Here is a 26,629-nt window from a genome sequence, read left to right on the forward strand (position 1 = left end):
TTATCCTCTTCACCAGACCATTTCTTCTTCTAGCCGACAAAGTGACGAAAGGGTTAAGTGGTCGTAAGCATCCAGGTATGTATCTCGGGAGTAATTGCATGCCTAAAAAGCTTTTTTGCCGAGATATCCATTTTTGTTTTGGGTAAGTTGGCTACCGTTTCACAGTTTTCGATGAGAGGGCCTTATTGATTTAATTTGTGCAGTCTGTCTCACTGCTTCCAGTGTTCTTTGGTTTCGCTCAAATGAGTGTATCACGCAGGTATACGCATCGATGGCATTCGTCTAAATAAATCTGCCACACATCGAGCGAACGTACTGGGAGCATTTACCAGTCCGAATGGCATGGACTTGAGTTGGTCTTTGCCGCTGGACGTGATAATACTGTCTTGTAACAGTCTTCGGCGATAGAGACCTGATAATATCCACTGTGCAAATCGGTAGTGGTAAATATCGTTGCTGTACCAAGTCTCCACACCATCAATCCTGGGTAATGGGAATGTATTTTTTACCGTTATCTTAGTCAGCGCTTTGTAATCAATGTACACCCATGCTCTTCTGTTTTATTTACTAGCATAGCTGGACTAGCGCAAGGGGCCTCAGATAGTTCTATCAATGCCTATCAAATCCTTCTGCAATATCCCTGGGAAGAGAGCCTAGCCTAAATGCTCGTTCTTTTCGCGGCCTTTCTGCCCTCCTATGTATATTACAGCTAGAGTGTCGCAAGCAAGCCATAGAAATAGTACATTGTCCTGGGAACGATGATTTACTGTGCGTTGCTGCTCCACAGATTCACCTGTTCGGCATCGAATAATTAGCGTTCGATTGCCGCCAGTGTGATGCCTTATACCGGCATACTAAAACAGGGTCCTCGCTCGAATCGTGGTTCACGAATGATTCCCTCCATGAGTTCCCATCGCGTAGAGCATCATATGCGCGGACAGCGCCACGGGAGCGAGCCACAGTGCCACGGGAGCGAGCGACAGCGCAGTCTACGGCAGCACGGAGCGACCATTCTTTACGCGGCACGTCACAGTGCAGAGGTCCTTTTCTACGAGGCCAGCGTGTAGCGGCCGTCATGGTGATGTCACAGTCACGTGCTGTCTTACCTCATCTGTTGGAAACCCACACATTCAGTAAGCCCAACAATTCCCCTGCCCAGCAAGGCCAGGTCGGCGGCTCCGCGCTAGTCAACAACTACACACTATTCCAACAATTCCAGCGCGGACCAGACAAGATATAAAGTGCGGCCGCGTGTAGTCCAGTAGTGTACGTGCGCAGTACCCATACTCAGTTCATTTCACTGAAGGTACAGGTATGTTTAGTTGCCGCGCTGGCAAGGTCCATGTGAAATTTATGGGGTCACGTGAGCGTTTTCGGCATGTCCGGAACTGCGCAATTTGATTTGAAGGATGGCAGACAACTTCAAGCGAAATGGTGCATTATAAATGAGCGGCAGAGCCTGTGGAGGCAGGCAGAAAACGTGACTCCCGCACACAAGCGTTTTGACTAACCTTACGCCATCCAGACTTTTGATCTTTCTCCAGCGAACGCCACTATATCGCCTGACCTGGCCAGTGATCAGACGGACACGGGAGCCTTTGCGAGTACTTACACTAGTGAAAAGACTGAGAAGTTGGACCAAGCTGCAGCCGCAGACAATTGATGCACAGCAGGCCAACAAAATGAGCGAAGGGAGTTTTACAGAGGCCATGGAGTCACAGAAACGGTACGAGTTCACAGACTACTCGGCCAAGCACGCCCGGCTAGCGCCTCACTTCATCGGTCTGAATACCGTGGAACAGGCGGAGGCGTCGCCGCTGCGCGACTACGTGCGGCTTCACGGCGGCCACACGGTCATCTCGAAGATCCTGATTGCGAACAACGGGATTGCTGCGGTAAAAGAGATCAGATCAGTGCGTAAGTGGGCGTATGAGACGTTCGGGGACGGAAAAGTTGTTCAGTTTGTTGTCATGGCAACACCGGAAGATCTAGAGGCGAATACCGAGTATATTCGCATGGCCGACCAGTACGTGGAGGTACCCGGCGGCACAAATAACAATAACTACGCAAATGTCGACCTGATCGTCGATGTTGCAGAGCGTGCTGACGTTGATGCAGTTTGGGCCGGATGGGGTCACGCTTCGGAGAATCCGCTCCTTCCTGAGAAGCTGGCCCGGTCGAAGCGGAAGGTAGTGTTCATTGGCCCTCCAGGGAGCGCTATGCGCTCTTTGGGAGATAAAATTTCTTCCACGATTGTCGCACAACACGCCAAGGTGCCCTGCATCCCATGGTCGGGTACTGGCGTGGACCAGGTCGAAATAGATCCGCACACTAAGCTCGTATCGGTTGCGGACGATATCTACCAGAAGGGGTGCTGCTTGTCCCCCGAAGATGGCCTAAACAAGGCTAAACAGATCGGCTTTCCAGTTATGGTGAAGGCATCTGAAGGTGGCGGAGGTAAGGGTATTCGTAAGGTTGTGAGGGAGGAAGACTTTATTTCTCTGTACCAGCAGGCTGCAAATGAAATACCAGGATCTCCTATTTTTATTATGAAGTTGGCAGGAAAGGCTCGTCATCTAGAGGTTCAACTGCTGGCCGACCAATATGGTACAAATATCTCCCTATTTGGTCGCGACTGCTCTGTTCAACGGCGGCACCAGAAGATTATAGAAGAAGCCCCAGTGACGATCGCTAAACCAGATACGTTTGCCGAAATGGAGAGGGCTGCAGTGAGATTGGGTAAATTAGTCGGCTACGTTTCTGCGGGAACAGTTGAGTACCTATATTCGCACGAAGAAGACAAGTTCTATTTCCTTGAGCTGAATCCAAGACTTCAGGTGGAACATCCTACCACCGAAATGGTCACAGGTGTAAATTTGCCTGCAGCACAGCTTCAGATCGCAATGGGCATACCGCTGCATAGAATCAGAGATATACGCTTATTCTACGGCCTTGACCCACATACTGCTACAGAGATTGATTTTGAGTTTTCTTCAGCGGATGCTTTGCAGACGCAAAGAAGGCCCATCCCCAAGGGCCACTGTACAGCATGTAGAATAACGTCAGAGGATCCAAATGAGGGTTTCAAACCGTCGGGTGGCTCTTTACACGAGTTGAACTTCCGTTCCTCTTCCAACGTCTGGGGTTATTTTTCTGTTGGTAACAACGGTGGAATTCATTCATTCTCTGATTCGCAATTTGGCCACATCTTTGCGTTTGGTGAGAACAGGCAGGCATCGAGGAAACACATGGTTGTTGCTTTAAAGGAATTATCCATAAGAGGTGACTTTAGAACTACAGTGGAATATCTAATAAAACTGCTTGAGACTGAAGATTTTGAGGATAACACTATTACTACTGGTTGGTTGGATGATTTGATCTCTCAAAAGATTTCAGCCGAAAAACCGGATCCTATGTTGGCGGTAATCTGTGGCGCTACCACCAAGGCGCACATTGCATCAGAGCAAGCGCTGCAGGAATATGCATCCTATCTCAAGCGTGGTCAAGTTCCTAATAAGAACATGCTGAAAACGATGTATCCTGTTGAGTTTATACACGAAGAGAAGAGGTATAAATTCACCGTCGCGAAGTCCGCTGATGATAGGTATAATCTTTTCATCAATGGATCTAGGTGCGAAGTTGGTCTTCGGAAATTGTCAGATGGCGGGCTATTGATAGCTGCTGGTGGTAAGTCCCATACAGTTTACTGGAAAGAGGAAGTCGCTGCAACAAGACTGTCTATAGACCACCAGACAACGCTGTTGGAGACAGAGAACGATCCCACGCAGCTGCGGACTCCGTCGCCGGGTAAGTTAGTGAACTTTTTGGTCGAATCAGGCGATCATCTCGAGGCAGGCCAACCGTATGCTGAGATCGAGGTCATGAAAATGCAAATGCCTCTCATCGCCCAGGAGAGCGGTGTCCTGCAACTACTAAGGCAACCTGGCTCTACGTTGGCCGCTGGTGACATTCTAGCCATTTTAACGCTTGATGATCCTAGTAAGGTAAAATATGCCATGCCTTTTGAAGGTATGCTTCCTGATCTTGGTGCCCCAGTGATTGAAGGAACGAAGCCAGCGTACAAATTCAGATCTCTAGTTTCGACCCTAGAGAATGTCTTAAAAGGCTACGACAATCAAGTGATTATGAATGCGTCATTACAAAAGCTAATAGAGGTCCTTAGAGACCCGCAGTTACCTTATTCAGAGTGGAAAATGCAAGTATCTGCTTTACACTCCAGGTTACCACAGGCCTTGGATCAGCAATTAGAGCAATTGGTCGAGCGTTGCCATAAAAGGTCTGCGGATTTCCCTGCAAAGCAGCTGGGAAAGATTTTAGAAAACGCTATCAACGAGCGGAAATCAGACCCATTGTTCCAGACTGTTGTGGAACCCTTGACAAGTATCACAACTCGTTACAAGACTGGGTTACAGGACCATGAGCACGCCGTTTTGGGAAGCTTTTTGGAAAATTACTATTCAGTTGAGAAGCTATTCTCTGGCTCTAAGGTTAATGAAGAGGATGTTATCCTCAAGTTACGGGATGAAAACGCCGATGACCTAAATAAGGTAGTCATGACTGTCCTTTCACATTCTCGTGTTTCTGCGAAGAATAATTTGATATCTGCCATTCTAAAGCATTACCGTCCTCTATGCAAATTATCATCCGAGGTGGCGGCTAAGATATCTGTTCCCTTGAAACATATCGTTCAGTTGGAATCCAAAGCAACTGCTAAGGTAGCCCTTCAAGCAAGGGAGATATTGATTCAGGCAGCTCTACCTTCGGTCAGAGAAAGGACAGAACAACTAGAGCACATATTGAAAAGTTCTGTGGTTAAGCCTACTTATGGTGCTACCGAGATGAACCATACGGATCCGAACATTGAGGTTTTGAAAGACCTCATTGATTCCAATTACGTGGTATTTGACGTTTTGACTCAATTTTTAAATCACAGGGATAAATATGTGATTGCAGCAGCAGCAGAAGTTTACATTCGCCGGGCCTATAGAGTCTATACCGTCGGTGATATCAAGTACCATTCTGGCTTTGATACTCCAATTTTTGAATGGAAGTTCCAATTGCCATCTGCTGCCTTCACTTCGCGCCCGCAGGTTACTTCGAGGCTGGGTGTGAACAGAGCTATTTCCATCTCAGATTTGACATACGTATCTGAGGCTGAAAACCAACCTTCTAGAACAGGACTACTAGTGCCCGCCCCACATTTGGATGATGTCGACTCTATTCTATCGAATGCTCTGAGCGTAATTCCTATGCAATTGTCCCATTCCGGTCCTTTGCCAGATAGGTCTGCGGCGGCTAACCCATCATTGTCAAATGTAGTAAATGTGGTAATTTCTTCTACGGAAGGTTTCGACTCCGAGGCAGAAGTTTTGGACAGATTGAAGGAAATTTTGGAGCTAAATAAAAGCGAACTTCTCGCTTCAGCAATCAGACGCATTACATTTGTCTTTGGATACAGGGATGGCTCTTATCCAAAGTACTATACTTTCAGGGGATCTGACTATGTCGAAGATAAAACTATTCGTCACATTGAACCAGCACTAGCCTACCAGTTGGAGTTGGGTAGAATGTCAAATTTCCACATTAAGCCTATCTTCACAGAAAATAGAAATATCCATGTCTATGAAGCGATAGGTAAAAACTCACCTGTTGATAAACGTTTTTTCACCAGAGGCATTATTAGGACGGGCCGCATCAGGGATGATATCACTATTCAAGAATATTTGACTTCTGAAGCGAATAGATTAATGAGTGATATTTTGGATAACTTGGAGGTCACTGATACCTCTAATTCAGACTTAAACCATATCTTTATCAATTTCTCTGCCGTCTTTGACGTTTCGCCAGCAGACGTTGAGGCAGCGTTTGGAGGCTTCTTGGAAAGATTTGGTAAGAGACTTCTAAGGCTTCGTGTTGCTGCGGCAGAAATTCGTATCATGATAAAGGATCCGGGATCTGGGACTCCGGTTGCCCTAAGAGCGTTAATTAATAACGTTTCTGGTTACGTTGTGAGAACTGAATTGTATACTGAGGTTAAGAATGCGAACGGAGATAGAATTTTCAAATCATTGGATAAGCCTGGTTCGATGCACTTGAGGCCAATTGCAACGCCATATCCTGTGAAGGAATGGCTACAGCCAAAACGTTACAAGGCTCATTTGATGGGTACTACGTACGTGTATGACTTCCCAGAACTGTTCCGGCAAGCTACATTAAGCCAATGGAGGAAACATTCGCCGAAGATGCAGTTATCCGATGATTTCTTCATTGCGAATGAGTTGATCTCTGACGAGAATGGTGAACTAACAGAAGTTGACCGCGAGCCCGGTACTAATAGTATTGGTATGGTAGCTTTCAAGGTTACTGTTAAGACACCTGAATATCCCCATGGCCGGCAATTCGTTATTATCGCTAACGATATTACCTACATGATTGGGTCCTTTGGGCCACAAGAAGATGAATTCTTTGAGAAAGTTACCAACTATGCTAGAAAGCGTGGTATTCCCAGAATTTATCTGTCAGCGAACTCAGGAGCAAGAATTGGTATTGCTGAAGAACTTGTTCCAATGTTCTCCGTGGCTTGGAAGACCCCTGGTAATCCTGAAAAAGGCTTTGACTATCTATATTTCACGACAGAAATGTATGAAACGTTGAAGCAGTCTGGTAAAGAAAATGTCGTAATTACTGAAAGAATTGTGGAAGATGGAGAAGAGAGATACGCCATCAAGGCAATCATAGGATCAGAAGATGGTCTAGGTGTTGAGTGTCTAAGGGGTTCTGGCTTGATTGCAGGTGCAACCTCAAAAGCATACAAGGATATTTTTACGATAACCTTAGTGACATGCAGATCGGTAGGTATTGGCGCTTATTTGGTCAGATTAGGCCAGCGTGCGATCCAAGTGGAAGGACAACCTATAATTCTAACAGGTGCACCTGCTATTAACAAAGTTCTTGGCAAGGAAGTTTACTCTTCTAACTTGCAACTAGGTGGCACACAAATTATGTACAACAACGGTGTGTCCCACTTGACCGCGCAGGATGATCTAGCAGGTGTTGAACAGATAATGGAATGGCTCTCCTATATTCCAGCTAAACGTAATATGCCCGTACCTATACTGCAGTCAGAGGACAACTGGGATAGGGATGTTGAATACACACCAACACTTTCACAGCCTTATGATGTACGCTGGATGATTGAAGGCCGCCAAGGACCTGATGGATTTGAATATGGTCTGTTTGACAAGGGTTCCTTCCAGGAAACATTATCAGGCTGGGCGAGAGGCGTCGTTGTAGGCAGAGCTCGCATGGGTGGTATCCCGCTCGGTGTTATTGCCGTTGACACTCGTACAATTGAAACTGTGATCCCTGCCGATCCGGCAAACCCTGCATCCACAGAAACTTTGATTCAGGAGGCAGGCTTAGTTTGGTATCCTAACTCAGCATTTAAAACTGCGCAGGCCATAGCTGATTTCAACCACGGAGAACAACTTCCACTCATGATATTAGCAAACTGGAGAGGGTTTTCTGGTGGTCAAAGAGATATGTACAATGAGGTCTTGAAATATGGCTCCTTCATTGTTGATGCTCTAGTGGATTATAAACAGCCTGTATTCGTATACATACCTCCAACAGGTGAGTTGAGAGGTGGTTCCTGGGTTGTGGTGGATCCTACAATTAACTCTGACCAGATGGAGATGTATGCTGATTCCGACTCGCGGGCAGGTGTGCTAGAACCTGCTGGTATGGTTGGTATAAAGTACAGGAGAGAAAAGCTTTTGAAAACAATGGAGAGGTTAGATGCAAAGTACAAAGAATTGAAGGATTCCTTGTCAGATTCATCACTCTCCTCTGAGGAACATCAGAAGCTCGCCAACGAGTTGGCTGCCCGTGAGAAGCTACTCTTGCCAATTTACCAGCAAGTCAGTATCCAATTTGCAGGCTTACACGATAAGGCAGGCAGAATGCTGGCGAAAGGCGTGATCAGAAAGGAACTACAATGGGTGAATGCGAGACGTTTCTTCTTCTGGAGACTCAGGAGAAGATTAAATGAGGAATACCTCATTAGAAGACTCGAATCGGAGCTACCTAACGCCAGTAGACTGGAGAAGTTCGCAAGACTAAGATCCTGGTACCCTGCTTCTGTGGACCAGGAAAACGACCAACAGGTCGCCACCTGGATCGAAGAAAACTACCAAGTCTTGGAAGATTACTTGCAGGCTTTGAAGTTGGAATCATTTGCCCAAAACCTCGCCAAGGCCATCCGTAGTGATCACGACAACGCGATAACAGGTCTCGCTGAAGTTTTGAAGCTACTCTCGGCGGAGGATAAGGAAAAGATAATGAAGAGTCTGAAGTAGAGTATCCAGTGACATTCCCATAGGAGTTACCGCCTCCTTGTTTATCTATTAGTTAGTTAAGGTATGTTAAGTAGTTAACAGTCATTTAGCTCGGTGGTTATTAATAAGTGAATCACGCGCATCATGCCTGCTCTGTCTTGGTCCGCTTCGATTCCTGCGAATTCTCATCTTCGAGAACACGCTTGCCCTTCGATTGCGACTCATCATGATGCTGCAGCAACTTGCCCTTGGTCGCCTTTTTCTCCTGCTGCTCCTCCTTCCTGCTCTTTGCAAGGTATTCTGTCGGGTCGGAGAGGCATTCCCCATTCGGACCTAGCTGCTTCCCCACATAGAGGAAGTCATCCGAGGTCTTGCAGCGGATGAAGTACTGGTAGAAGGGTGACTTGCCAGGAACCATGCGATTCATCATGTACTTCGTGTTGCTGGTATGATTACGGTATTGGTCCGCAATCTGTAGATATTCGGGTACGGCCTGGTGCCACGGCAGCGGATTCAACGAGAAGACCGTTGGGTTTGCCTCTGCCGCCTCCGCGATCATTCCGCCAACGTCGGTGGGTAGCTTTAGCTCGGCGCGGACCTCCTCAAAGTGCTTGCGACCTTCCAGCGCTCCGTTCATTATAAGTGACACTTTGCTGGCCTGGCACAGCTCGAAAATGGACGCCAGGTAGCTGCGGATCGGGGCCTCCCGGTTTCGCATCGGAGTCGTACGGCAGTGAACCGTCAGGTTGCTGATGCCAGTCGCACAGAGCTTCTCCACCAGATCGAGCGTGGCCGCCAGGTCGTCCAGCAGCCGAATCTTCACGCTGATGGGCTTCGAGTGCGGCCGCCCTACCTCGTCCACCAGCGCACGCAGAATCCCGCACAGCGTGTCTGGCGTGCGCAGCAGTGCAGCGCCCATCCCGGCATGGATCGAGAAGTGCTTGGGGCACCCGGCGTTCACGTCGATGCCGGCCACATCACCGATCACAGTGTTCGCCGCACGCACCGCCAAAGTCGGGCTCGCCGTCCCCAGCTGGAAGATCACGCGCCCGCCCTCCAGCGCCGGCGCCGTCCGGAACACCACCACTGGGGGCTTTCCTGCATGCGTGCTAGGCAATACATAGTCCACCGTCTGCAGTTCGTCGTTCGGCACCCGCTGGCACTGCACCAATTTCTTGTCGATGATTTCCGGGCCCCACACCAGGTCGGCGCCGTGCCGCAGAGCAAGCAACCGGGTCGGTAGCTCGCCCGCGCGCACCATCGGCGCCAGCACAAGCTTGCCCGCGTAGTTTGCCATCTGCCTCGGTTATATATTTACAGCTGAGCTCGAAAGTAACATGAAACGCTCTGCAGCGCATCGCCTCTCGAGAAATTTTTCATTTGAGAGCACAATGCATGTCCTCGAGCTTGAAACGCATACACAGTTCCTGGCATGGTTCCACGGCACACGAAGACCTAAGCGCATATGCCTGATGTGCCGCAGAACATTCTTGCGCAGAGACCCTGCGCCTGTCGTAGCTAATCCCACATATGCGACAGCAGGGACGGCCTGCCCCGCAGATCCTGTGCGAACGTCAATCCCGAGCGCCCAGAACAGGCCACCGCATCTGTGACACAATGTCCGGCCTCAGCTCGCGGCCGCGCATTCTCCGGGAGATTGCCAGCCACCATGGCTTGAGGCCGCCTATATATGGTTGGTGGTGTGGTCCGCCGTTGCCGCACAAACCCCCACGCATCTTAGCTAATCGTGGCCTGCCCGCACTGCAAGCCTGTCGTTATCCGAAAGCAGCTAAAAGACACTTTAGTCATTGCTGCACTACTCAGCGGAAGGGGACCTCACGAGAGTGGACAACCAGGTGCCAACACCGCAAAAGCGGCCGAATTGCTACGACAAAGGATAGCAACAATCTCTTGGCCAGAATATATAATTAGCTTTGCTACAGAAAAGTGCGCGGGGGGGATACCACGTCAGATCCCAGATCTAGAGTTGGCACGAGGCGGAGTTAAACGCTTAAAAGAACAGGTTCCACCAGAGTGCTATTTGAGCAGTCAGGAGCAGCGGGCAAGATGTTCAAGGCGCTCAAGAAGAAGATCCAGCATGGAAAGCACCATGCGGGCAAGGCCGGAAGCGACAAGGCGCTCGATGACGGCCGGCACCGCTCCATCTTCGGCAACTGCGGCCCCCGGCTCTCAGGAGCGGCGGCCCTGGGGCCCGAGATTCAGCTGATACCCAAGCAGCAGACGCTGCAACGCGGCCCGACGCGTGTGAAGCCCGAGGTCTGCGAGGAGCTGCTGACAGCAGCGGCCATCTACGAGCGGCTGCGCCAGGAGGACCAGGCGAACGGGCGCCTGATCGACGCGTACTACGTCTACGACCGCGAGGCGTATAAGGCTGCGCCGGCCGGCCAGGACGGCCGCGATCCGGCCTTCGACGTCTTCGCCAGCGCATGCGTGACGCCAACCTCTGGGCGCTACGTGATCTTTCAGCTGGCTGCATTTTTTATTGAGCAGCTCAATAGCCAGCTGGGCACGGGAAGCAACAGCACGGATATGATACGTGCGGCGATGGAGATTTTTAAGCCGAACCTATCACACTACTCATTCTCCGAGACCCAGCAGATACGCCAGCTGCTCGCGTCGTTTTTCCCTCGTGCGGGCTGCACGCTGGCTGGCACTGCTCTGCGCGAGGCCATCGAGCGCGAATTCCGCAACAACTGGAACCGCCTGATACTGGCCCTTCGAATCCTGTGGGCGGAGCTCCCCGAGAGCATTGTTCCGTGGGATTGTTTCATCACATTCAAGCGTCTGGAAGAGCGCGACGGATACCCGACGTCGGCATTCTTCATGCTTCTGAAGCAGGTGCTGCCCAGCCACGACTACATGTGCACGACTTACGCTTTTCTGGAAATCCTGGTGACGATCGTTGGGCGTACGGACCTGTTGGTGGAGAAGACGACGCAGATGGACTTAATATTCACCGCGGGCCAGGTGTGTTTCCCCTCTTGCAAGGCGGTAGAAGAGTACAAGGATGCCAACGATGAAGGCAACGACGACGAACTTATTCTGAACAAGATCTACCGTAACCGGGGAAGCGCGCTGTACCACCTTTTCGTGGCGTACCTGCGGTCTCTCGCAGACAAGGGCAAAATCAAGGATTTCTATCTGCTTGATAACTTCGATGTCCACGAGTACCCACCGGGACCATACCGTCCTATGACGCAGCGAGCTTTGACGCTGACTGTGCCACGATTCATACCCGAGAGCGACATGCGCAACGACTTCAATCAGCTCATCAAATTCGTGGCGAAAGCTGGGTCTCGTATATACTCTTCACAGCATGCATTCTCCAAGCTGGAGAATTCATTCCTCGACAAGTTCGAGGAGAACCCATTGAAAGTGGTGGAAGGACTATTCTCGAAATCTTCGAAACGATACCTGTACAAATTTGACAAGCATTTCAGCACCAACTACTTCAAGACTTTAAACGACAGGCAGGGCTGGAATCGCGCACTGCATGAGCTGGATCCGACCAACCAGTACGCCGTGTCCACCTGGATTGAATCCTGCAAGCAGCATGGGTTCAGCGAGTTTTTGTCGATGCTGGAAGATAACATGGGCGGAGAAGGGACGCTCGCGCTGGGGCACCCGCTGTTGGCGTCGCTCACGGAGGAACTGAGCTTCAACGCGAAGGAGGAGGAGGAGGAGCTGGCTGCGGTCAGGCTGTCGAAGATGGGCGTATCCGAGTGGTTCATTTCCTCCTGGAAGTACGAGATGTTCCTGGGGAAGATATACAACACATTGGTCATTAAGCTAACTAAGAGAGTCGGCGACTGCGACTGGATTGTGATCAGCACGGACGACCGCGTGTCCACCTCCGCTATGCTGCAGAACCGGCCCCTGCCCACGCCGCCCACCACCAACCCTAGCAGATCGGATTCGAAAGAAGAGGTGTTGCCGAAGCCTGTCAAGCCGTACTGCCCGACGGTTCACTCCACCTACAGCGACCAGTCCTCCATTCGCATGAGGCCTCCGCCGCTCGATACGGCTACCGATCCATTCGATTCGCCGATGATAAGTTCTCCAACGTCCGCACATACACGCAGGAGGTCCGTGGTTTCCAACGGTAAAATAAATGAGGGCTCAGTATCATCCTCAAAGCATTTGAGCGAAACGGGGGATACTTCTTCAACAGCTGGCACTGGGAAGCTATTCATCACCTCGGAGTCGCCAATTTCATCCTCAACGCCGATAGACAACAGACTTTACTTCAAGGACAAGCCACGCCAGCCACCGGCAATCAGCAACATTGTTATTCCACAACCACTTCCAGTGTCTGACCCGGGTCGGCAGGAAGAACGTCTATTTACGCCTACAGGCGGTGCCTTTGTGCTCCCTAGACCCCATATCCCTATGAAGATCCAGAACCCATCCATGAACTCGTTCCCCAAGTCGGCCGCCGATCGCCATATATCTATGATCAGAGAGGAGGAGGTGGAGCAGGTGTCGAGTCCTTCTTCCGTTCGCGGCCCACGCAGCGTGTCGGAGCCTCCTACAGTGCCTAGCCACCTCATGCAGGGGGTCCCGGCTATGGTCCCAGAGGCTGCCTCAGAGGATGAGCTAGACAAGCCTCTGATCCCGCCCGCGAAGCCCGTGGATTTCCGCTGTCGGGAGCTGCAGCTCATAGCCAAGATGGCTCCGGACCTCTGCAAGCCGCTTCCGATGCCAAAGGAACCTAGCTCGCTGATGTCACCCGTTTCTGACGCTTCGGACAAGGAGGAGCCCGCATTCCCAGAGCCCATGCAGGCTGCAGTCAATACGCTGCTCAGTGAGAACGGCGACCTGCGCAAGCCCGGGAATCGGGCCACGGTCATTGTATACCCCAAGTACGACTCTGTACCCGATGAGGAAGAAGACGAGGACGACGAGTTCTCAGAGGACGACTCTGCGGTGGACCCCGCAGAGCAGCTGCCCGTCGGTGTCACAGAGAAACCACCGCAGGAGACCAGCGCCGTGGCCCCCCATGACGGGCAGTCCACCTCCGAGTGGGCGAGCGACGACGCGCCCTCGGACGGGCTTGACTTCAGCATGCCCCCCAACCAGGGCTTCGCGAAGCCGTCCCCGGCCGCCAACGGCATGAAGACGCTCAGCCTGCCGCCCGAAGCGCCCGCCTCCACCAACGACTTCCTTGAGGACTTCATCGACGGCTACAACGAGCACTCCATGCTCCCCCCTGCATCCCACAACCCGCCGGAAGCGCCCGCTGACGAGACGCTCTTCGAGCGTGTAAAGCGCTACTACGAGGACTCGCCGTTCGAGAGGGTCCCGACGATCCGGAGCGCCACCGCGCCGGTCGCCGAGGACTCCGGCGTCGACAGGCACGTCGCGCTCGAGCGCTCGCCCACGACGCCCAAGCCGCTCACCCCGGGCCCGCTCGAGCGTCCCGCGGTCAAGCGCCTCTCCTGGAGCCAGGAGTCCTCCGTCAGGAGCGCCGAGCGCGGCGCCCTGCGCCGCCGTCAGGCCAGCTGGACCTACAGCATGGCCTCCACCGTCCCTCCCGACGAGGACAACGGCTTTTTCGACTCCGACGCCAGCGAAAGCCCCGACGACGACGGGCTGCACATCTCCCGGTTCAAGAACGCGCTGCTGAAGACGAAGCGCAGCATAAACAGGCTCAACAGCAACCACAAGGCATGATCGCTGTCGCACCACGCGGTCACATAGCACAATGTATATATCCATACATATACAGACCCATATAAAGCACCCAAATTCCAGCAAACATCAGGAATCAATGTGAAACCAACAAACTAAAAGTACCAACTAAATAGCAACGTAAGCCCGCTGTCGCGGCGCCTACAAAGTCTTGAGACACGTCTTCGTAAACCGAACCGCAATCGAGTTGCGCCGGTGGTGGTGTCGCGAGCACGGCGACGTCAGCACCACGTCGTCGCCCGCCCGGGCCCCGGCGCTCCCCGGCGCGGACTCGCTCTCCTCGCACGACCCCGCGTCGTCTTCGTCCACGCTCGCCTGAAACAGCGGCGCCGCGCCACGCGCGCCGCGCGCGTCCTGCGCGCTCGGCAGGATCGGCAGCGTGCGCCGCCGCAGCCGCCACTCCACCTCCTCATACGACACCGTGATGTGCAGGCTCCGCGCCGCGGGCTCGTCCCACGGCCCCTCCGCGTGCGTCTCGCTCGCCCGCCGCGCGGAGCGCCGCTTGGCGCGCCGCGCCGCCACCTCGCCGCAGTGCACGCACTGGTACAGGTCGCATATCTTCTGTGAGTTCGACAGAGGTCGCTGCAGAGCCCACGCCCGAATGTCCGCGCCTGCCCACTGCTCGGGCCTGCTGTCCGCTACGGCGCACAGCGTGATCTGTGCGTTCACCGGTGTATTCTGTGAGTCTGCCATGGTCCTCGCCTCTCAGGCCCCCAGACTGCTCTCTATACATCGTTTATATACGGGCCCGTCGCCCAATCCCTAATGTCGGGAGGTGCCCTTTGAGAAGTGCTTCTGTCCATTGTTGCGATAGGCAGGCACACTGGGGCCACTCTGATAGCGATCAAGACCTTCTCAGGCCATGCGATATCGACCCTGGGGGGCGGGGATCGGCCCAGTCTGGCAGCAGTCGCCTGCTAGGCCTTAACGGTGCCCAACAACCCGGATGGGGCGGGGTCAGACGCCCCGTAGGCCAGGGCTGAATAAGCGACCGTTGCGAGGGCCAAGGGGCCCCGCAGCGAGCACATGAAATCAGGCCACAGCGGCCCGCCCCTACGCCGCAGCGAGCACGGACACCGGCACACCGGGTGAACTGTGGCACTTGCAGGCCGGGCCGGATAAGGCAGCCGGCGTGCGAGTCGACGATGCCGTACAGGTGTAACCATAACTACACACTTAATGAAACGTAGATCCGACGGCGAGCTAGAGCAGCAGCTTCGCGCGCTCCTCCAGCTTGTCCATGACGAAGGCCATGCCGAGCCGGCTGCGCTTGATGTTCTCGTCGAACGTGCGGTGCGACCAGCTCTCGATGCGGCCCTTGATGCCCATGCGGATGCCGCTGCTGAAGCGCACGCGGCTGTCGGCGACCGTGGCGCCGTCGCGGAAGCGGTAGCAAGTGTACTCCTCGACCTTGATGACCTTGGTGTGGTCCAGATTGCGCGTGTAGGTGCGCATCTCCTGGCGCGCGGCGTCCACGCTGCTCATCTCGATGATCCACGACTCGGAGATGCGCCCCAGCAGCGGCCGCGCCCACGCGGGCAGCTTGCCCATCTTCTTGATCAGCCGGGTGGTGTGGAGGCGCCCGTCGGCGTCGACGTCGCGCGCGATCGTGTCGATCGACAGTACGTGGGCCGCATAGGGGTTCGGGTACCGGTTGAAGAACGCCAGCGACACCGTTTGGAAGTCCCGCTCGAACACATGCGTGTTCTTGTACCATAAAACCATGTCTGCGGGCTACAAGTCAGCGCCTGGTCCACCAGAGTCCGGCGCGCGAGCTAAAAAGAGCTGGGTGGTGCGGAGTAGCGACAGATGCTTCCTCGCGGTCTCGGTGCGTGCCACGACAGTCTGCTTGGACCGCTCGCCTTTGGTTGTGGCCTGCAGTGGGAGATGTTCTTTTTATACATGCGAGGTGAAAAATTGCGAGGTCATCAAGTGGTAGCCTCGAGTGAGGGAATTACAGATTGCATTATTCAGGTCTATGTAGACGCTATTAGGTGTGGGCGGGCTCACAGCAGCGCAGCTGCTGCGATGACGCAGATGGCGCTGGCCAGGGTGCCGGCGGAGTAGTGTGCGGAGCCGGCGGGCAGCGCGCGCAGCGCGCGCAGCGGGCTCGGAGAGCCGTTTGTAGTGGTCGAGATGTCGGAGAGGCTCGAGGAACTGGCGCTGCGCGCGGAGGCGGAGCTGGCAGAGCTGGCGGAGGAGCTGGCGCTGCGCGCGGAGGCGGAGCCGGAGGAGGCGGCGGAGCTGCCGGCGAGCGAGGTGGTCTGGCGGCGCGAGCGCGAAGCGCCTGTCGAGGACTCGGCGTCGGAGGCGACGCTCGCGGAGGCTGACCTAGAGGGCTTGGCGGACTCGGTGCCGGCGCGCCACCAGACGGGGGACGTGGTGGTTCTGCCGCGACTGTCCGTGGTCGTGGCGTAGTCCAGCGGCTTGTCGCTGCCGTAGGCGTCGCTGGCCTCGGGCAGCCACCAGGCGTAGCTGGTGTAGACGGTGCCGTCGCGGGTGAGGGTTATGGTGGTGCTGGGGGGCACGGCGAACTGGCCGTTGTTGCGGGCCGTGGAGGCGGAGGTCCGGGACTGGGGACGGACGCTGTCGCTGTCGCTGTCGTCGTCGGCGGCAGCGCGAACGTAGGCGGCGAAAAGGGCGATGGCGGCGGGATAGAGCTTCATGGTTCAGGGTCTCGGGCTGCAGTCGGCGCTGCGGGCCGGCGGCGCGCGTTTATATAGGCGATGCCCTGGCCGCAGGGCGCGCAAGCGATCGGCAGACGCGGAAGCGGTGGGCCCAGCCACAGGTGCGATGAGCGCCTGCTGCAGCGACTGGTCGGACCAAGCCCTGCCAAGTCTGGGCCGGACGCGCGCGCAATAGCATTAGCCAGCCATTTTAATTTCGCGTGAGGCGCCGGCGGCGAGGGTCGACTGGAAGGAACGCAAAGAAGCCTCGGAATGGGACGCAGGCAAGGTTGGCGGATTAACGAGCAGCTCCACAAGGCCACGGGAAGGCAAGCCTCTCCTGACCGTACGGGGTGCCGGCATTGGTCAAGTAGTTATGTATACGTACGCTGTCGAACTAAACGTGGGCCTAGATTTCGGGGAGCGCGGCGGTCCCGGGTAGCTAGAGCATGACGACGCCCTGGTTGCTGCGGTTCTTGGCGTCAAACTTCTTGTCCTCGGTGAGGCCGCCTCGAATGGGGTTGGCGCGGTAGTTGAAAAGGTAGAAGTTCAAGAAACCGTCGCCGGGTCCGAACTTGAGATCCTCGAGGAAAAGCGCGTTGTCCTGTGAGGTCAGGGCGTTGAAGACGTCCATCTTCAGGTCCCGAGCCAGAATACAGACGTCGTTGATCAACTGGGTAAGACGCTTGCGCAGAAGCTCCGTGGCCGTGGGGTCGTAGCGGTCCTCGTAGTCAAAGTCGGCGTCGGAGGCGTAGTAGAAGAGGTAGCCGATGCCGAGTTCCTTGTGCAGCGGGTTTTTCAGGATGGTGAAAGGCAAGGAGTAGAAGGAAACAAAGTCGGTGATCTTGCCCTCGGAGTTTTGGACCACATACGAGTAAATGACGCTCGGGGTCTCCTCGTTGCCCAGGAACCAGTGGCGGAACTCGCTCTTGTCGAACGTCTGAATGAGCTCGAAGCGCTTCTGGTAGCGGTTGAACAGATCGAACGCGCCGTCCACGTCCGCGTCGGTCATCGGGCGCAGGCCCTCGACCAGCGGCTTCTTGGGCAGGGTGTACTTGGCCAGCATCTGCGTCTTGGTCGCGTTCGCAGGCAGCGCCGTAAAGCCGACGTCGAAAAGCTTCGACCAGTTGAGCGGCCGGTGCGTGTAGCGGCAGGTCGAGATCGGCGAGGGCAGTACGATGCCCGCGGAGTACAGCGCGTGCCAGATATCGCACTTGTTCACGCGGCGCGTGATCTCCTTGATCAGGATCGGCGCCAGGCGCTTCGAGCGCAGCTTCTTGTGTATGCACAGGAAGTTGATCTCTACGCTCTTCATCTCCCGCCCGCGCACCTCCAGCGTCGTGGGCACCGCGCTGATGAACGCCACCAGCCGTCCCGACTGCCGCACCCGCACGCCCACGTGCCACTCCTTACGCCACCCCGGTGGCTTCAGCGCCCAGTTAAAGAACTCGCGCGTGTAATTGAACCGGAACGTCGAGTCCTTGTCCTCGATGTAGTTCTCGTTCAACAGCACGAACACGTCCTCCAGGTCCTGGCCGGTCGTGATGTCCATCGTCCGCCACTCGAACTCCTCCAGCAGCGGGTACGGCTCGTCCCGCACGTCCTCCACACGCCGCGGCGGATTGATCGGGCCCTCTTCCTCCACCTTCTCGTCAAAACGCGCCACGGGCTGCGTCTTCCAGAACTTGTACTCCTCAAACGCCTTGCGCTGCTGCTGCGTCAGCTTCGACATGTCCCCGCTGTTGAGCGCCAGCATCTCCAGCAGCCGCTGCATCTTTTGCGCGTCACCTGAATCGCCCATCTTGTTGCTACGTTCCTGCTGCACGCACTCTCCGTAATACGTGGTCGATAGAAGTCTGAATTTCGACGATGAAACCGCTTTTTCCAGCCTCCCAGGTTAACGCTGGGACACGTTCCCGGAAAAGGCTATACCCTCGTACACCCAATGCACCCGGAACGGCGGTCTTCAGACCTCCCCGGTCCCTTGTAGCATTACTGTCCATCGCCTTCGGTCCGCGATGCGGCGCATCTTCAATGGTCACGTGATCCACGTCGTCTGAAAAATTTTTATAGGCTTCGAGGTCAAAGTTGGACGCGATGAGCTAGCGAACAGACGTTGCAGTCGAGCAGATAAGGGTATTGGCGATGTTATCTTCGACTACGTGGGTGCCGCGTGGCTTTGCATCAGAGTTTCCGGAGAAGTACGAGCTGGATGACGCGGAGATGGCGCGGATCAACGAGCTGGCGCAGCTGCAGCTGGACGATGCGGAGGAAGGCCTGGAAGAGGCCGGTGGTGCGCAGGAGGGCGCGGCGCTGTGGGCGCAATTGGACGGTGACGACGACCTGAAGGAGTACGACTTGGAGCACTACGACGAGGAGGATGCGGGCGCGGGTGCAGAGGTGACGATGTTCCCGGGGCTCTCGGGCGAGGCGCGCTTCCACGAGGGTGAGGAGGGGCAGGACGCGTACCTGAGCTTGCCAACCGTAGAGGAGGAGCAGGAGGAGCGGGCGGAGCTGCAGGTGTACCCGACAGACAACCTGGTGCTGGCAACGCGGACGGAAGACGACATTTCGTACCTGGACGTGTACGTGTACGACGACGGCGCGGGGTTCCACGACGAGGCGGTGCCGCAGGAGGCCGGGGACGCGCAGGACCCCGACGTGGCGCGCGGGCTGATACGGGACGCGTCGTTGTACGTGCACCACGACCTGATGTTGCCGGCATTCCCGCTGTGCGTGGAGTGGGTGAACTACCGGCCCGGGTCGAACTCTGACGCGCCGGCAAACTTTGCGGCGGTCGGCACCTTCGACCCCACGATCGAGCTGTGGAACCTGGACTGTGTGGACCGCGCGTTCCCCGACATGATCCTCGGCGAGCCCGCGGACTCTGCGACCGCGTCCAAGAAGTCGAAGAAGAAGAAGAAGGGCAAGAAGCAGCACGTGGCTACACACCACACAGACGCCGTGCTCTCGCTGGCCCACAACCGCCACTTCCGTGCGGTGCTGGCGTCGACGTCGGCCGACCACACTGTGAAGTTATGGGACCTTAACCACGGCCGTGCCGCGCGGTCGCTGGATGCCGTGCACAGCGCCACCGCAGTCTCCTCTTCCCAGTGGCATCCTTCTGATGGTTCGATCCTGCTGACGGCGGGTTACGACTCGCGCGTCGCGCTCTCGGACGTGCGGATTGCCAACGACGCAGGGATGAGCAAGTACTGGAAGGTTATGAAGGGCGAAGAGATCGAGTCGGCCACGTTTGTGAGCGAGACTGTCTTCTTGGCCGGTACCGACAGCGGTAATGTCTACTCGTTTGACCTGCGGAACGGAGAAGACAGCGCTCCTCTGTGGACGCTGAATGCACACGACTCGGGGATCTCGTCTCTGAGCGTCAGCCCCTCAATCCCCAACATGCTGGTCACCAGCGCCATGGGCGAAAAGGTCATTAAGTTGTGGAAGACGCCAGCCGAGGGCGCCTCTGCGCAGGAGGGCCCCCGCATGGTCTTGTCTCGCGACTTCGGCGTGGGCAACGTCTTGAGCACAAGCTTCGCTCCGGACGTCGAGGTGGCCAGCACATTCGTCGTTGGTGGTACGAGCCCTGGCCTGAAACTGTGGGATGCCTTCACCAACCGCACTGTGCGCAAGAGCTTTGCCTCGGAGCTGCAGGCTGTCCAGCAGCGGGCCAGAGAAGAGGCCAAGCAGCTCGGCAAGGCGTCCCGTATCGCCAGGAAATACATCAGCAACAGTAATCCGGACACCGTTGTCACCGTGGATGACAACGGCAGCGACGAGGAGGAGCAAGAGGGCGCTGCGGACGACTGGGAGGACGAAGAGTGAACATATATATCTGCATTCCGGCCTCGCCACTACGTATACCGCACGGGGCATACACAAAAACCTGTATATTAGACAGTACACGAAGCGATATTTAAAGGATTATAAAGGCGGCCAGGCGCGCCCTGCGCGCCCGCCCGCGCTGCCGCGCTCAGCTGAGCAGCTCCTTGAAATGCATGTTCTCCGGCGTGGCCGCCTCCACGTCGATCACCACCACGTCGGCCGCTCGGTAGGTCCCGTTCTTCGAGTCCGACGCAAACGAAATGCTCTGCTCGGACCGCCGTCGCGGCTTGCTGAGCTCCCGCGACATCCGGCTTCGCCACTCGTCGAAGTTCGATCCCCGCCGCGACGGCGACGCCTCCGCCGGTCCGAACCGTTGCCCGTATTCCGCCCCGCGCTCCGCCCCACGCTCCGCCTCGAACACGTCCATGTACACGTTCTCCTCGTGGTTCCCAGGCGGTGTGATTTTCTGGAGGAGCTTGTCCACGGAGTCGACGTGCCCGTCGTAGATAACCTTGCACAACTGCTGGTACTGGCTTGCGAAGATATCCTGGTTCCACGAAAAGCCCTGCGACTCGGACGTGGATATTGTGAACTGGCACGTAGCACTGCCTGCATACGGCTCGGAGGCAAACGACGTCGAGTAGGCCACCGACTTTTCACTTTGTAGCATGCATTCTGAGAGGAACACCTTGTTCGTCATTGTACCCTGCCGTTGTTTTGCTCCTTGTTCCGTACCCACGCTAGCTAGTATTGACCGGCTTACTATGACACCATCCAACTGCTAGTGCAGGCCCTCTGCAACTCACACACTTTAGTTGGTAGTGTGGGACATTTTCCAGCATGGAGTCACAATCAACTTTTTAGGGAGCCCGCCACGGACAGTGCTGGAAACTCTGCAAAAGATCACCAAAATGGAAATGCACCCGTTGACGATCCGGACGGCGCCTCCAGTCCCCGTTGCCGCACACCTGTGGAGCGAGGACCCTGGGGCCGATCATGTGCTCGAGCACGTGACGGCCGCGCCATTAGCGTGACGACTCTACTTGTGTGATTGCGTAATGCCAACGCCTACTGGAGTTGTGTAGGGGCAGCGGCAAAGTAACGGGCCACCCGGTAGGACGGCCATGCATGACGCTGTGGGGTTGCTAGGGTGCAGATGCGCTCCAGGTGTGTGTGTAATGTGCTCAATAAATCCACAAAAGCAAGCGCTGTTGCAACATTATTGCTCAGTATACACTCATCACGGCCGCGGAGTAGCGCGATACGGAGTTTACCGGATCGCGGCCATTTGCTTGTATCTGCCAGGGTGCGCAGAGACATCTCTATTGTATATAATTGCGAGCGTCGGCGGCGGGTTAGCGCAGAGCCAGTCGACGCCACATGGCCAGGCCCCAGAGAAGTGAGGCAAGCAGAAGAAGAGAATGGCGCGAGAGGATATGGATCGCGGGAGCAGCTGGATCAAGGAGACAGAGGGCGGGTCGCAGACGTCTGGGCCAAGCAAGGGCGCTGACATGCAGGTGTCAGTGACGCTGGACGAGCAGCAGCCGCTAGTGGGCGGGCAGCGCGCCGACGAGGAGGTGCTGGCGCGGTGGCGGGGCCGGTGGGTATTTCCTGCATGGCTCCTTGTGTGCTTTTCGACCGGGCCGACCTACGTGATGATGCGTTCTTTTGTGCCTGCGTCGTTACAGACCATCGCACACGAGCTCGGGCACCCCAAGGGGCACCCCGCCGCGCACTGCCGCCCGCGCGGCGATGACTGCTACATCTACGTGGGCGGAAGGGACGTGCAGTTCACGGCATATGTGCTTTATATGCGGGCGTTGTACACGTCCATCGAGGGCCTCATTGCGATTGTGCTCATGGGTTTGGCGGACTTTTCAAACTACCGCAAGTGGCTCATGACGCTGTCGATTGTAATGTACGGCGCACTTGCCACGCCGTTTGTCAGCCAGGGTAGCAAGACCTACGGCGCGCTCATTTTGATGTCGGTGCTGTACTGCTTGATGCTCTGCTGTAACACTATATACACCATCACGGAGGGCTCGTACATCCCGGTCTTCATGGACATGGCGCGCCTCGCCGCGGCGCGCGACGCCGCCAGTGCCAAGCTGGGCGATGGCGTCGAGGAGCGCACGGCGGGGGAGCCCGTCAACCCGATGTTGCGTCGGGGAGCCAAGGTCAGCGTGCTCGGCTTGATCATGGGCAATCTCGGCTCGATCGTGGCCGTTCTCGTCGGGATCATCATCACGTACTCCCGCGGAAAGCCGCAGGCGGAGGGCTACTCGGCCTTCCTCCTCACGATCACCATCGCCGGCTGCGCGACCATTGTGCTCGGCTCCGTCGCCTCGCTCGGCATCCCCGCCATACACGGCAGCAGGTTTCCCTTCGATCCGCAGGAGAATAAGCTCATCACCATCTGCAAGTTCCCGTTCCGGCGCTTCATGTACATTCTCAGGGACTTGACGCACTACCGCGAGGCGTTCAAGTACGTCGTCGCGTGGGTGCTCTGGAACATCGCCTACTCGAACTTCATGCAATTGTTCCAGCTCTCGTTCCGCGCCACGTTGGGCAGCACCGCGGACAAGGAGTACTTCGTGTGGCAGCTAATGACCTCGGTCATCGCCTGTGTCGGCTCGCTCACGTGGATGGCGGTGTTCCGCCACTTCAGCGCGCGCCGCACGTTGCGCGCGCAGACGCAGCTCCTCAAGACCTGCTTGTACGCGATGATGGCCGTGGGCGTCGTAGTCAACTTCTGGGGCTCGCTCGGAGCCTCGTCCCGCGTGCCCATCGGCTTCAAGCACCGCTGGGAGTTCTGGTTCTTCCAGGTCATCTACGTCAGCACCAGCAGCGCCATCCGTTCGCTTAACCGCGTCGCCTACTCCGCCATGTTGCCCGCCGGCCGCGAGAACCAGTACTTCGGCCTGGAGATCATGCTTGGCTTGGCCACGGGCTGGTCCCAGTCGCTCCTCGTCAGCGTCATCCAGGACCGCACCGGCAACGCCCGCTTCCCCTACATCCCCAACACCCTGCTCCTGATCGTTTCGCTCGGCTTCTACTACTGGTCCGACCTCAGCCACGGCATGCTCGCCGCCGGCAAGGCCGAGCTCCACCGCGCCGCCCCGCAGGACGCATCGTGAATCAGTATACATCTGCTCTTATATACGCAGCCCGCACTGCTAGAAATACTGCTCTTCTGCACCCACCTCGTGCAGCTCCCCGTCAAACTCCCACCGCGTGCCCGCCGTCTCCGCGACGCGGCCCTGTGGCAGCTGCCACTGCCGCACCACCGGCTGCATGTACAGCGTGTCGTTCGCCCGCCCGTAGCGGTACCGCAGCAACACCACCAACGGCGTCAGGAACTCGTCCGCCACCCGCTGCACAAACGGGTGCAGGCGCGCTGCCGGCCGCCGCCGCACCCGCTGCCGTAGCTGCTGGAGCTTGCCGCGGAGCCGCGCCTGCCGCGCTTGCCGCCGAGGCTCGCGCAGCATCCCGAGGTACTCGCGCGGCGCTATGTCGCCCGCAACCAGCTGCTCCTCGGCGGCCTCCACCATCCCCAGCGCCACGCCGCACTCCCCGCGCTCGTACTGCCCCACGGAGAACAGTGCGAGCGCCAGGGCCTCCAGAAATACCCCCAGCCGCGCGGCCTGCGGCTCGACCGCGGAGCCGCCCAACCGCCGGCATTCCTGCGCGCACCCCTGGGCCAGCCGCCCGTACACCTGCGCGTTCTCCAGCAGTTTCTCCGGGTCGCTCTCCTGCAGCGTCAGCAGCTCGTCGTAGCGGTTACCGCCCAGCCGCCGCTGCATCTTGGCCACGGCCAGTATCAGCACGCGCACCTGCTGATCCAACACCCACACCCGATGGTACGTCTCGCGCAGCGCGGCGTCAGCTGCCGTTGGCGGGATGTCCAGCCGGCGAATAAACGCGGCGAGGCCGATAGCGCGCTTGCTCATGGCAGTGCTCGCGCGCCAAGCCTCGGAGACCGCGTTCTTGTCGTCATAGGCGCGCTCGGCCAGTTCCTGCGCCAGCTGCTCGTAGCACGCCGCCATGTGCAGCACGGCGCGCGCGGCCTCGGCGCCCAGCGCGGCGTGCGCGGGGCCGGCGTCGAGCCAGCGCGCCAACAGCGCGCACGCGTAGTCGCGCCACGCGTCCAGCTGCTCGGCCACCGAGCCGCGCACAGCCTTCAGCTGCGCAGCTGCGCCCGGATACGGCTCTGCGGCCGGCGCCTCCATCTGTATGCTCGCGGCGATCATCGTCTCGGCCGCGGGGAGCGGGCGGCGGCGCGCCCGCGCATATAGCCCCCTGCGAGGTCGCGCACGTGACCGCCCGCTGCTGATTGGCCCGCCCCGCGGCCAATCAGCAGCGCAGTTGTCCGGGCGACGCGGCGGCCCGGCGCCGACGGCGGCGATGTCAACAACCGATAAGCTCGCCATAAACAATGCTATCGCTATCTGGCGCTATCGCGGCCTGGCGATAACGGTCGCGCAGAGCGACGATGCGCAGCGCAGCAGTGATAGTAAGGATAGTTGCAACGTCCGAGGTTCGAGCACAAGCCATGTGGAGTCTGCAGTCGGCTACGTAGCTATATATAGAGAGTGTGCGGGCGCGGAGCGTCGACAGTGCGGAGGGGGCGAGCAATGGTGCGTGTGTTGGAGGAGAAATACGATGGCGCGACAGTAGCGTTCACGTTCATGGGCTCTGCGCTGGTGTTCGTGATGGTGCCAGGACTAGGGTTTCTGTACTCCGGACTGGCGCGGCGCAAGTCTGCGCTGGCGCTGATCTGGGTGGTGTTCTCGGCGCTGATCGTGGGCATTGTGCAGTGGTACATGTGGGGCTTTTCGCTGGCGTTCTCGAAGACGGCGGTGGACAACAAGTTCATCGGCAACCTGAACTCGTTCGGGCTGCGGGACGTGTATGGGAAGGCGTCGCCGGACGCGGACTACCCGGAGCTCGTGTTTGCGGTGTTCCAGGGCCTGTTCATGTGCGTCACGCTCGCGATTATCGCGGGCGCGACGGCGGAGCGTGGGCGGCTGCTGCCTCACATGGTGTTTCTGTTCTTGTTTGCGACCGTGGTGTACTGCCCGGTGGCCTACTGGGTGTGGTCGCCCGGCGGCTGGGCGGCGCAGTGGGGAGTGCTGGACTGGGCGGGAGGAGGCCCGGTCGAGATCCTGTCCGGCGTGGGCGGGTTCGTGTACTCGTACTTCCTGGGGGCCCGTCGGGAGAGCTTGCTAATCAACTTCCGCCCGCACAACGTGTCGATGGTGACGCTCGGCACGTCGCTGCTGTGGTTCGGCTGGCTCGGCTTCAACGGCTGCACGTCGCTGTCGCCCAACCTGCGCTCGGTGTATGCCTTTCTCAACAGCATGATGAGCGCAGCGGTGGGCGGCATGGCCTGGTGCGTGCTGGATTTCCGGTTGGAGCGCAAGTGGTCCACGGTCGGGCTTTGCTCCGGTGTTATCTCGGGCCTGGTCGCCGCGACGCCCTCCTCGGGCTGCATCCCGCTGTATGCGTCGCTCATACAGGGTGTGGTGGCCGGCGTCGTGTGCAACTTCGCGACCAAGCTCAAATATTATGCCAAAACAGACGACTCGATGGATATTCTGGCGGAGCACGGCATCGCCGGGATCATCGGGCTTCTGTTCAATGCTGTGTTTGCGGCAGACTGGGTGGTGGGGCTCGATGGGTCTACGGAGCACGACGGCGGATGGCTCACGCAGAACTGGCCGCAGATGTACAAGCAGATCGCGTACATCGTGGCAGTCAGCGGCTACTCCATCTTGGTGACTTCTATAATCTGCTACGTTCTCAACTGCATTCCCGGGATGCAGTTGAGGGCGAGCGAGGCTGCGGAGGAGCGGGGCATGGACGAAGACCAGATCGGCGAATTTGCATACGACTATGTGGAGGTGCGCAGGGATTATTTCTCCTGGGGCGTCCAGAACGATCAATCGGCGAATCCGTCCGTTGCTAGCTCAGTAGCTGAGAAGAATGCCCCTGGGGTCCCTGACGACAGTGAGGGAAAGTAATTGTCATACATAGCACAGGAAATGAAACATAAAAAAG

At 56.9% G+C, this 26,629-nt stretch overlaps 12 protein-coding genes across 12 annotated transcripts, besides 1 other annotated feature; 5 read left to right on the forward strand and 7 right to left on the reverse strand.

The window, feature by feature from the left end:
* Positions 1–609: part of a sequence feature (pseudo-gene; similar to Saccharomyces cerevisiae TY3B) that runs on past the window's edge.
* A 1,073-nt stretch (positions 610–1,682) lies between these two features.
* On the forward strand, positions 1,683–8,378 carry ACC1 (acetyl-CoA carboxylase ACC1; the record flags this gene model as incomplete). Its single annotated transcript, NM_207965.1, has 1 exon — positions 1,683–8,378. One exon carries the CDS (start codon positions 1,683–1,685, stop codon positions 8,376–8,378), a length of 6,696 nt encoding a protein of 2,231 aa, NP_982612.1.
* A 121-nt stretch (positions 8,379–8,499) lies between these two features.
* Positions 8,500–9,654, reverse strand: SMM1 (tRNA-dihydrouridine(20) synthase (NAD(+)); the record flags this gene model as incomplete). Its single annotated transcript, NM_207966.1, has 1 exon — positions 8,500–9,654. One exon carries the CDS (start codon positions 9,652–9,654, stop codon positions 8,500–8,502), a length of 1,155 nt encoding a protein of 384 aa, NP_982613.1.
* Positions 9,655–10,424: 770 nt separating this feature from the next.
* On the forward strand, positions 10,425–14,051 carry AGOS_AAR073W (AAR073Wp; the record flags this gene model as incomplete). Its single annotated transcript, NM_207967.1, has 1 exon — positions 10,425–14,051. The coding sequence occupies one exon, from the start codon at positions 10,425–10,427 to the stop codon at positions 14,049–14,051; it is 3,627 nt and encodes a 1,208-aa protein (NP_982614.1).
* A 159-nt stretch (positions 14,052–14,210) lies between these two features.
* Positions 14,211–14,762, reverse strand: AGOS_AAR074C (uncharacterized protein; the record flags this gene model as incomplete). Its single annotated transcript, NM_207968.1, has 1 exon — positions 14,211–14,762. The coding sequence occupies one exon, from the start codon at positions 14,760–14,762 to the stop codon at positions 14,211–14,213; it is 552 nt and encodes a 183-aa protein (NP_982615.1).
* Positions 14,763–15,272: 510 nt separating this feature from the next.
* On the reverse strand, positions 15,273–15,794 carry UPS1 (Ups1p; the record flags this gene model as incomplete). Its single annotated transcript, NM_207969.1, has 1 exon — positions 15,273–15,794. The coding sequence occupies one exon, from the start codon at positions 15,792–15,794 to the stop codon at positions 15,273–15,275; it is 522 nt and encodes a 173-aa protein (NP_982616.1).
* A 281-nt stretch (positions 15,795–16,075) lies between these two features.
* On the reverse strand, positions 16,076–16,735 carry NCW2 (Ncw2p; the record flags this gene model as incomplete). The annotated part of the gene is made up of 1 exon (NM_207970.1): positions 16,076–16,735. The coding sequence occupies one exon, from the start codon at positions 16,733–16,735 to the stop codon at positions 16,076–16,078; it is 660 nt and encodes a 219-aa protein (NP_982617.1).
* A 442-nt stretch (positions 16,736–17,177) lies between these two features.
* Positions 17,178–18,536, reverse strand: NMT1 (glycylpeptide N-tetradecanoyltransferase NMT1; the record flags this gene model as incomplete). The annotated part of the gene is made up of 1 exon (NM_207971.1): positions 17,178–18,536. One exon carries the CDS (start codon positions 18,534–18,536, stop codon positions 17,178–17,180), a length of 1,359 nt encoding a protein of 452 aa, NP_982618.1.
* A 344-nt stretch (positions 18,537–18,880) lies between these two features.
* PWP1 (rRNA-processing protein PWP1) lies at positions 18,881–20,569 on the forward strand (the record flags this gene model as incomplete). The annotated part of the gene is made up of 1 exon (NM_207972.1): positions 18,881–20,569. The coding sequence occupies one exon, from the start codon at positions 18,881–18,883 to the stop codon at positions 20,567–20,569; it is 1,689 nt and encodes a 562-aa protein (NP_982619.1).
* A 148-nt stretch (positions 20,570–20,717) lies between these two features.
* Positions 20,718–21,269, reverse strand: UGX2 (Ugx2p; the record flags this gene model as incomplete). The annotated part of the gene is made up of 1 exon (NM_207973.1): positions 20,718–21,269. One exon carries the CDS (start codon positions 21,267–21,269, stop codon positions 20,718–20,720), a length of 552 nt encoding a protein of 183 aa, NP_982620.1.
* A 721-nt stretch (positions 21,270–21,990) lies between these two features.
* On the forward strand, positions 21,991–23,706 carry AGOS_AAR080W (MFS transporter; the record flags this gene model as incomplete). The annotated part of the gene is made up of 1 exon (NM_207974.2): positions 21,991–23,706. The coding sequence occupies one exon, from the start codon at positions 21,991–21,993 to the stop codon at positions 23,704–23,706; it is 1,716 nt and encodes a 571-aa protein (NP_982621.2).
* A 39-nt stretch (positions 23,707–23,745) lies between these two features.
* On the reverse strand, positions 23,746–24,999 carry AGOS_AAR081C (uncharacterized protein; the record flags this gene model as incomplete). The annotated part of the gene is made up of 1 exon (NM_207975.1): positions 23,746–24,999. One exon carries the CDS (start codon positions 24,997–24,999, stop codon positions 23,746–23,748), a length of 1,254 nt encoding a protein of 417 aa, NP_982622.1.
* Positions 25,000–25,203: 204 nt separating this feature from the next.
* Positions 25,204–26,592, forward strand: MEP1 (ammonium permease MEP1; the record flags this gene model as incomplete). Its single annotated transcript, NM_207976.1, has 1 exon — positions 25,204–26,592. One exon carries the CDS (start codon positions 25,204–25,206, stop codon positions 26,590–26,592), a length of 1,389 nt encoding a protein of 462 aa, NP_982623.1.
* Between the last annotated feature and the right edge of the window lie 37 nt (positions 26,593–26,629).

This window comes from Eremothecium gossypii, chromosome I, assembly GCF_000091025.4.
Source record: "Eremothecium gossypii ATCC 10895 chromosome I, complete sequence".
NCBI lineage: Eukaryota > Fungi > Ascomycota > Saccharomycetes > Saccharomycetales > Saccharomycetaceae > Eremothecium > Eremothecium gossypii.